Source organism: Octodon degus, unplaced genomic scaffold (assembly GCF_000260255.1).
Source record: "Octodon degus isolate 3935 unplaced genomic scaffold, OctDeg1.0 scaffold00134, whole genome shotgun sequence".
Lineage (NCBI taxonomy): Eukaryota > Metazoa > Chordata > Mammalia > Rodentia > Octodontidae > Octodon > Octodon degus.
In genome coordinates this window covers 5969110-5979310 of record NW_004524710.1, presented here as the reverse complement: position 1 = coordinate 5979310, position 10201 = coordinate 5969110, and the positions used below count along the sequence as shown (strand labels likewise).

The window sequence follows — 10201 nt, the reverse complement described above, 5'->3', positions numbered from 1 at the left end:
AAAAAAAAAATACTTCACGGGGACAACCCACTTGGAACCCCCTCCTGTCCCTCTCTTGGACAGGAGGTTTCTTTCCCTCAATAAATATATTCTGCTCATTAAAGAAAAGTACTTCAAATAGGGGAAATATTGCTACAAAACTTTCCCTAAACAGGGCATAATGACTCGCACTTATAATCCCAGGGGTCTGAGAGGCTGAGGCAGGAGAACACACCATCCTAGAACACCCTGGACAACTTACTGACTTAGTGAGATCCTGTTTCAAAGTATGAAAAAATTAAGAGCTTGGGAGATAGTTCAGTGTGAAGGCCAGAGGTTCAATTCCTAATACTACCCAAAAAAATAAATTGCTCTAGAGAGACAAAGTGATGTAAGACAATAAACTTAGAACTGGAAAGAACCCTCAACTGTAATTTTAGTCCTGTTAAAAACATTACGCGCGGTAACTGCTCACTTCCTTGGCAACAGGCATTCCATGTCACAATGAACGTGTCCACCTGGCCCTGCCTTTCCCTTGGGATTCCCATCCACCTTCTATCCTGACACCCGAGGAGACCCTGGAAACTACGCTACAACCCTGCTCCCTACATCCAGGTCCTGCTGCAGGCCTCCTTCCAGCAGCAGGATACCTGGGCTTGGTCCAGTCACCGCTATCCGGCCTTGCCAGCATCTCAGCAGAGCTGGGTCCTCCCAATGTGCTTGTCACTTGCCTTGATGGCCATGTCCCCCCCTCCACACACACACACACACCCCGGCCTGGACTCCAGGGCAGGCAAGGCATCCGACCCGGAGCTAAAACTCCTTGGAGATCTAACACCTGCTGAGCATTGAGTTTTGCTCTAATTTTTATTCTATTCTTAAATTTTAGAATTGCTATTTAAATTTTGGGAAGCAAAAGTTGTATTAAAGATCAAAGGCATTCTTCCCCTCCCCTCTGTTATCTGACACATGAGATTATTTAAGGTTTCCATGGAAGAACTAGACATTGAATTGAAGGGAGAAAAACCACTCATCATATTTTCAGAAGATAATTTGGTAAGAGGTATCTACAGAAATTGTGAGGAAATGCGCAAGTTTAAGTAACAATCTCACATAATATGTTTTTCTTGGTGTGGAATAATGTACCCAAAACAAAGTTGATTACAGATTCCCGTCTCTATAGAAAGACAATCATGCCGAACTCTCTGTGACAACCCGCAGTGGCTGCTGCGCTGTCCTATCATTTTGGAGGAAGAGGGACGTTAAATGGTGAAGAACAGAGAAGGGAATGCCAGAGCACCCCCACTTTGGGCCAGAGAGAGAGAAGGGCCTTCAGCCTGTCATTGCTGAACCGCCACCCAGGAGACCTTCCCACACAGCATGCAGGTGGGTGTTCGCCTCTCTAGGCGCCAGAGGGGAGACCTGGCCCTCCAAGGACTGCCAGTGCACAGGGCCTGGAGCTGCCGGAGCCTTCCCTCCCTAGGCGAAAAGCTGGAATTCTTCCTCTGTCACCTGCCTCCTGAGGCCAGCACCTGCTCAGCAGCTAGACAGCCTGTGGCTGGCTGTCCCCTAGCCTGTCCTAATCCCTGCCATGGCTGCAGCATTGCACTTGGCCTCCCCGATGCCCGGGAAGACTCTCTTATTCTAATCCGTCTTCTGCATGGCTGGGGACTGCAGCATTCCAGCTTTCTCCTCCTCAGTGAACCAATCTGAATATTTGGTTCCTGGACCCTGGCGGCTATTTTTACTATTGTATTTCAGAGACACAGTTTCAAAAGCCAAATAAAAAATAAAGCCTGTTGGGGTTGTTATGTGATAGAGTATTGAAAACTCCTGCACTAAATTTAACTTGAATTATTTATTTGTTCCAGTGGTAGGAGGGGTGTTCTATGTATTTTATATTTTGTGAAATGCTGAAGTTCATAATAGCGCCTCTACACCAATGGGAATATGAAGATGAGCGAGACACGATAATCTTATCCTCCATAAGATTATGAGAGAGTAATTTCTTTACCATAAATGATACAATTGGAGCTATAAGGCTTGTATGCTTTCATGAAGACCAATACACAGAAAATGTTAAAACAAGGACCAGCCAGATAGCTCAGCAGACTAAAGCACCTGCTTAGGCAGAGCACAGCAGCCAGGGTTCGATTCCCTGCGCGCTGTGCCAGCCCCGCCCCCAAGACGCGCTGAGACAGCGATTGAAACTGGGTGTGGTAGTGGCACATGCCTGTAATCTCAGCACTTGGAAGGCTGAGAACAGAAGAAGGGGGCTTACTCCAGGGTATATTCTCAAGAGGGTAGAGCCTTGTAGTCACAACAAGCTCGCTTTAACTTTTGGCCCTACAATCTGTTGGCCTTATGAACTCAGGTGGACCTAACCTCAGAGAGGTTCAGTCTGCATCTGAGAAACACGGGACTGATTTCCTCAGAGCTGCTGAGAGGGCTCTAAGAAAAACCACTCCACAGAGTCTAATACATATATATTTGGCACTCAGCAAGTTAGTGCAAGCCCCTTGTCTCCAACTTGGAGCACCCGAAGGCTGAAGATACAGAAGTGTGGTTTTAAGAATAAAGGAAATGAGCTGGAGAGCCAGGGTCAGAATGTCCTCACGAGTCCTCGGGCACAGTACTCTGGCACACAGGACCATCCAGGCTTCTTGAATATAGGGTGGTGTGTTCTATGTTAGTGTGCCAATTGCTCCACACAGCACCTGGTACAGCTTAGGTGCTCAGCAAATAGCAACTATTAGAACACTGACGACAGGGAACCTTCATTCACACAACTGACAGTCAGGCTGTGAAGGTTGAATACATCAAAATAGGTAAGAATTCTGTGGGGACGGCAGCAAACACCATGTATGAGAATGCAGACCAAGGCATGAGGAGGAGGAGGAGCCAGAGGCAAGCCTACAAGTCAAGACTGAGGCTGGATGTGGAGAAAGCAGTACGTCCTCTTCCCCCATGCCACCCTCCTCACTGGATAAACCTAAACTAGCGCTACCAGACTAGCAGGCTTCGCCACCGGTGTGCCCGATGTAAAAGTACAATCATAGCAGTGATAATGTACTTTAAAAACTGAAGAATTTACAAAAGATGCAAGAGAAAATAAGACAGGATGAATATAGAATTTCTTCTTTCTCATGGAATACTCGATGCAACAGAGAATACAACTTGAACTCTTCGTTTGTATGATTAACTGTATGATTTCCTATAAAGGGAGCCTACTGCTTCTAGCGAGAAAGATGAAAATACTGAAGCTGTGCTCATCTTAGAGATAGGCAGAAGTGGACCTCTGCAGTGCAGCTGATGGGTACCCTAAAGAGAGCCTCACATGTAGGACCCATATCATTTCACAATGTCGACCTTCCAACCTTCCAACCTGCAGCATTTTCTAATGCTCCTTAAGCCAAGCAACCTGGCACGCTGCGTCTCTTCTACCATTAAAATAACTTATAAGACCTCAGAACACTATGCTATGGCATTTATCCACTTCAGTTATTACAGAAAAGAAATACATGAGAGAAAGCCAGGAAAAAACCCAATTCTTGGTTGCACTTTCCTTATTTCAATCCTGCACATAAGAACATATCTCTTGCCAGGCCTGGTGGTGCATGTAATCCCAGCATTTGGGAGGCTCAGGCAGGAGGATTGCTCTGAGCTCAAGGCCAGTATGGGCTACACAGTGAGTTCAAATCCAAAGGCCAACCTGATCACCACAGTGTGACCCTGTCACAGAAAGATAGATCTTTTGTACCTGGAAGATTTCAGGTATGTAAATACACTGATTCTTTAACCAAGAAGCTATGTGACTTCTAGCATGTTCTTTGAGGTTTGCTTTCTTCAAGCAGGAAGAGGAGGGGTTGGGCTGATGTAGCTACAAGTGCCCTCCCAGGTGACAAATTATGTAAGAAATTATGTAAGTCTAAGGTGCAAGAAAATGTTTTTAGGGATATTTAATCATAAGGGAGGGGGAAAAACCATTATTAATCCAACTAAAGACCCTCTGTCACAGCACCGTAGCGGTGCTACACTGGGGCTAATATGCAGCGCACCCACATGATGCCTGAGAACATGACTAGTAGCATCAATCGCTTGAGAGCATGCAGAGAGAGAGAACACCAAAAAACGTCAGCTTCCCTACAGAAACAAAGGTCACTGCCCTTGGTCTCTCAGTCAGAAAAGGTGCACAGCAGGTGAGAACACAGCCAGACAGGAAAGACAGGGATGACAAGCCTTCTTCTATAACCTCAGCAGCTTCCACACACTCTGCAGCCTCCAGGCAGCAGGGAGCCCTGTCCGCTGTGCAGTCTCTCCGTGCTGCGTGGGAAGTGCTCGCACCTTTGTGGGACCACAGCAAGCGGGACGTGGGGCCCATGGCTCCTCTGGGTCTCTGGGTGTGCAGGGTCTCTCCATTTATCTGCCTGAGAGAAGCTCCAGGCGCCCTTTCAGCACACTCCAACCGAGAAGGACTAAAGATCTAGAACAAATGACCACCTCACGTGGTAGTATCAGAATCTCCTTTCCTAGTATTTTAGGTAAAACGGCACGATTGCTAAATGAACATTGTCGTTTTCTCACTTGAGTACTGGCGTATTCTAATACAGACCTACAAACCGGGGACTCTCCCTGAGCTCTAATTAAAAGAGGCTCTAAGGAAAAGAAATTAGAAAAATAAAGAAATAAAAAACATGGGGCCGGGGAGATGGCTCAGTGGAATAAGCGCTTCCCTGGCAAGCACAAGGGCCTGAGTTCAATCCCTGGTTCCTCCAAAAAAAAGAAAAGAAAAAGAAATAAAAAACAAAAACTAGAAAATATTTCACTGTCCACTACAAGGAAAAATAAAGAGGAAAAAAAAAAACAAAAACGAGTATCCTCCCTGGAGTATCGGCAGACAACAACATTTTTAAAAAGAAAACAAAATAATAAAATAATATTTAAGGTTGAGGAGAAAGTTTAATCTGCCAAAGCCCATCCCTGAGATGTGTGATGACTGCTTCCTACATTAATTCAGCAATTGTCATAGAATTTAAACCCCCAAAGTTGTAAACAAAATGTAGAGCGCTCTTTTGTTCGTGACATGTCATGAACAAATTACCGAAATGTGTTTTCTCCTCAGGTGTCAGTTTTCCCCTCTTTTGGTGACTGATGGCTCCCAGTGTTATTACAGAAACAGATTGATCTTTTTAATGAGCCAGTTTAATAGACTCCAAAATCTCACCGTGGTTGCTCATCCACGGCAGACCATATGCACCAACAAAACACTCAGTAAAACAAAAAAAGCTCTGCTGTCAGACAGCTCCATACTCTATAAAATTCCATATAGCAGAGCTGGATATACAGATAAATAACGCAGGAAGAAGAAGATGCATATGCAAATAAGACACAGGAAATCTATTTTAAAAAATACTGTAGAGGCCCAAATTGGCTGGGCTCCGATCAAATTCCCATAAGATACAAATGTATTTGTGCATATTCTCATTACCCTTCCTCCTAACTCTGAGGAAACCCACCTACCACCTTTCCATTCTAACAAAAATGTCAGAGTTCCACACAAAAAGGATGCTCCCTTCAAGATTAACTGTATAGATTCTGATGCCAGCATCCGCTGATGAGCAACCGAAGATGCTGGATGATGCGGGTCGCTTTGGAAGTTTTCTACCTGACTACGTGTATGCGCAGCCACAGATGAGAACAGGAGCGCCGAGCACCCCTGGAACCTAACAGAAAAACACTAGGGCCGGGGTGCCAAAGTGGATGGCTCCCAAGCTCGAGTCACAGGTCAGAGCCCAGCCTGGACAACTTAGTGACTGAGAACAAAACAAAAATGCTGGAGATGTAGTTTAGAGCAAAGGACTTGTGTTCAGTCCCCAGTACCCAAAGAACTGCATATAGATGCATATGAAAACCATCCATCTGAACCCTTTTGCTTTAACAGTACAATACTATAAAATTAACGTGTGTGTGTGTGTGTGTGTGTGTGTGTGTGTATGCACACGGGAGGGGGAGAGAAAGCAGGGAGAGGGAGAGGGCAGGGAGAGAGAGAGGGAGACAGGGAGGGAGGGAGAGAGAGGGGGAGAGAGGGAGAGTGAAGGAGGCAGGGAGGGAAGGGAAGAGGGGGGAGGGAGGCAGAGAAGGCATGAAGGCAAGAGAGAGCCAGTGAGACACTGTTTAGATTAGAGCAATGAATCAAAGTTCTCATATTCCCTATTATAGTTATTTAGCAATTAGGAATATTAGCTAAGGTCATGTCCATTTTCAATTTTGCCTGAGGATTACCTTTACATTTACCATGGCTATCTAAACCTTTTCCTATCACATCCTCTCCAACCCCCTTAAATATATATATATATATATATATATATATATATATCCCCTTCCCAATGTACCATCTGGTCTCTCCTTAATTCTTTTCTTACGTAATTATCCTGGCTCTGTGATGCTGAACTATCTCAATGCTGCAGGCCCTGCCTGCACCTAAGGGGCTCTGCCTGGATGGGAACGTACCCTTTAGTCTCCCTCTTTGAACCCCTTGGTGCTCAGCTCCCTGCAGGCAGCACCACTCAGATCCGGGAGCAAGCAATGCCCCTCAGTAGTGAAGGTGAAAATGCTCTATTCAATCTCCAACATGACCAAGAAAATACACCTTATGATAACAAAGGAATGTACTGGTGGATCCTACAAGGACGTGGGTCTACAATGTTAGAAGCAAATCAATATTTAACTTTTGCTTTATCCATTTTAAATATTAAGGAGTCCTATGTTGAGAAACAAAAAATTCCAGAGGTTGAAGGGAAAAAAAGCTTAGCAGAAGATTACGTAATAACCATATATAAACTACTGGCCTTTAATAATATTCTGATCTGCACAGCAGCAAATATATTTAAGGGTAGCTAGGTCAGTCACAGAGTCTCTGAGCAGTTGCAAGGATCTCAAGCTCCTGGGAATCTGGAACTGTGCAGGGTGTTAACCTCTGCAAGGCAATCTCACCCACACTGGTAAAATGCAGGAAAAAAATGAGAACAGAAAAGTAAAAAGAAAAGCGCATATCATGAATTTTAGAATATAACTTTAAGCGTCTCCCTATGTAAACATGATATAAAACACTGATAAAACTTCACTTCATATGTCAGAAAATAATTACATGGGGATAAAGCATTTGTGAAAATTATTCTAATAAAGTACATGAGAAGTTTCACATGCATGCCTGATTCAACAACTCATTTGCAGAGTTAATGGGAAAAGGTCTTAATTTTTCATATCATAAAACTCTCAGCTATGAGACTAGAGTGCCTGATGGATAAACACTAGCTAGTAAATAAAACTTTCCAGCAGAAAGCACATCCATTAGCTCTATTCTGTAACTGGGATCCTCATGCAGGTCACCTAGCCGCCTGGAGGTTTTCTCTTAGGACCTGCTGAGCCCCATGCAAGCAAGTACTGTATAGTTTTTGCTGGATATCATGTTAAGGGCCATCTTCCAGAGTCGTCAAGTTTTAAAGAAACATGAAACAGCAAATTTGTAAAACTGGAGGGTAAAATACGAGATTGGGCAGAACTATGTAATAAACGAGCATTTTAATGCTAAATCGTGTTTCAAAACCATTAGTGGTACTTGGCAGATTTGAAAATCATTCATTGTCGCCCTTCAGCTTCAACACTGCAACAAGGTAGGGTAACCTGCACAAGAGCTGCCCTGAAGGGACCAAAGCTTCAGGGCAACTCAGCTGCGCTAGCTGACCGCTACTCTGCAAGAGATAGAGGCCAGCTGCTTACATGAGACCCAATCCATGTCCTCGTACCACACGGCGAGGAAGAGTCCTCGCCCTCTCACCTGTCTGGAGTTCGCCTCTTCCCGTTTTCGTTCACATCGAGAAGCAGCTCTGAGGAGTCAACAGGGGAGGTGGTGCTGGCATCCAGAAGCAGCTGTTCATGCTGGGCGAGGTACTGGGCAGGGTTCTGCTTGGCCAGCCTTGCGCAGTGCAGAAGCTCACGCTGCAGCAGGGGCAAGTTGGCCTGTAAGAGTGACAGGAGTGAGGGGGTGCTCCAGAAGGCTTCCCCTGACCTGTCCACCTAGTCAGTCTGTTGCCCAACTCTGGAGCAAGCAAGCAGCTATGCAGCTATGCAGCTATGGAGCTGCACATCACCTGCATGCCTCAGGTTTGGCATCAGCCGCGGCTCGCAAGGCTGGGCTACACTGCGCCTGCACTGCCCCAAATGGGCGGTCTCGGCACGTGCGCCGCCCCGCCTCTCCTCACTTCCCCACCGACTACACTGGCAGTGGCATTTGGGCCTCCTGTGGACCCTTCACATTGAAATATAAATTTTATAGAATGATATTGCAGTTCCTTGTACAATTTTCCCCCCAAGGAAGAAAGGTATGAAAAATAGGTAAGACAGTCCACTCAATCTCAGGAAAGTCTCTCTGACACAAGGTTTTCTGTTTAGCAACTTATACTAGTCAAACAGGCTACTTCCATGAAATATCTTTGCCTAAAATAGAAAATATAGGACTGGGGAGATAGCTTGGTTGTCTAAGTGCCTGCCTGGCAAACATAAGGTCCTGAGTTTGATCCCTGGTACTGCACGCAGTGCTGGCCCTGGAACCCCAGGCACACTGTGCTGGCCACTGAACCCTGGCGTGGTGGCACACACCTGTAATCCCAGTGCTAGGGAGACTGAAACACAATCACTATGAGTCTGAGCTGCATAGACAGACCCTGTACCAAATCAATCAATCAATCAATGAAAACCACAAGCAGCACATACTAGCAGTCTACAACAGTAACCTACTGTCTGTGTATACCTCACTCTAAGAAATTTTTTAACGTTAGAAGAAATCTTGTGTCCATGTTACTCTTCCTCATCTCATCTGTACCTTGAATAAAGACTCTCAGAACAGACACATTTGTAAGCTGATGAGTAATTTTGGCAATTGGGTGGACTGTCTTATCTGCAACTCCTCAAATGTAATAAGTGTGAAGGTGGCAATTTATCACACAGCAAGGCATTAAAATGAAAACTTTAACCAGAATTTTATTGTGATCCACTGCTGACATCATAACTTCAGGTGATTGTTTTCTTCCTTTTAGTTTTATGGTCACTTGGGGAAGAGGAGAGGCTAGCAGGGGAGAGTAAACTATATTCATCCCTGGTAACACTTAACTCTCAAAATTCAAGCAAAGATCAGGAACATAAATCACTTCATAACTCAAGGATTTTCTTTGTAGGAATCAGGGCCCACAGACATTGATTGACTTAGCAGGCAGAAAGAGTTTCTAAATACAAGAATCTGAGGTTCCAGTTAACTCCATCTTGGGCCCAAGGAGCTCTACCAAAGCCCTCTAGAGACCCAGGGACAGGCAGCAGGGCTCTCTATCTGCAACCCCAAGTACTTCTCTGGGGTGCGGCTCAGCGGCAGAGGCACACCTCACACACTCAAGGCCCTGGGTGTGACCCCAACATGTGCACACACACAAATTCAGTTTTTGAGAGCATTAATCAAGAACCCATGCCATAATACCAAAGTACATTTCTGCACAAAATGTATGACTGTGATATTTACTAAAGCTAAGTATACTCCACACGCTAGACCAATGGAAACGCTTCTCACATGACAAGGCCAAAAATAAACTCTTAGTGATGATTAAAGGAAATCATGACCACATGGCTAATATATTTTTAAATACTTTTAAAAGCCTCTTTCCGTAGAGCTTAGATACTATGTGCCATAAAATAATAAAACTAAAGAAGCATCTCTACATGAACATTTTTATAAAGTTTACAAAAGCCCTTCTGATGCACTGCAAAGGCATAAGATTTAGGGTCTTAAGATTTAGGGTCATAACACTACAGGGCTGGCAAGATAGCTCAGTGGACTAAAGCACCTGCTTAGGCAAGCTTACGCAAGTACAGAGACTGAGGTTCGATCCCCCACACCACGTGCCATGCCAGCCCGACCCCCACGGCAGGCTGAGCCAGCCACAGAGTCCAGGTGTGATGCCACAAGTTTGTGATCCCTGCACTGGGGAGGCTGGAAACAGGTAGGACACTATGAGCCCCAGCTGCATGGTGAGACCCTGTAACAACCAATACATTTTTTTAAAAAAGAAAAATAAAAAAACATTATGCTGTAAAACTCTGCTCTAATCGTTTAGGGATCCCAAAGTTAAAAAATGGTAGGACAAAAAACTGAACAAAAAAAAAAGATGCAAAAAAA

General features: G+C 44.8%; 1 protein-coding gene across 2 annotated transcripts in view; it reads right to left on the bottom strand.

Annotated features, from left to right (window-relative positions):
* Positions 1-10201, bottom strand: part of Runx1t1 (RUNX1 translocation partner 1) — a 119098-nt gene that overhangs the window by 41990 nt on the left and 66907 nt on the right. For both annotated transcript variants that reach the window (XM_004641314.2, XM_023701348.1), the window contains exon 5: positions 7817-7998. In XM_004641314.2, the coding sequence (XP_004641371.1) occupies positions 7817-7998 (182 nt within the window). The remainder of the gene's footprint in view (positions 1-7816; positions 7999-10201) is intronic.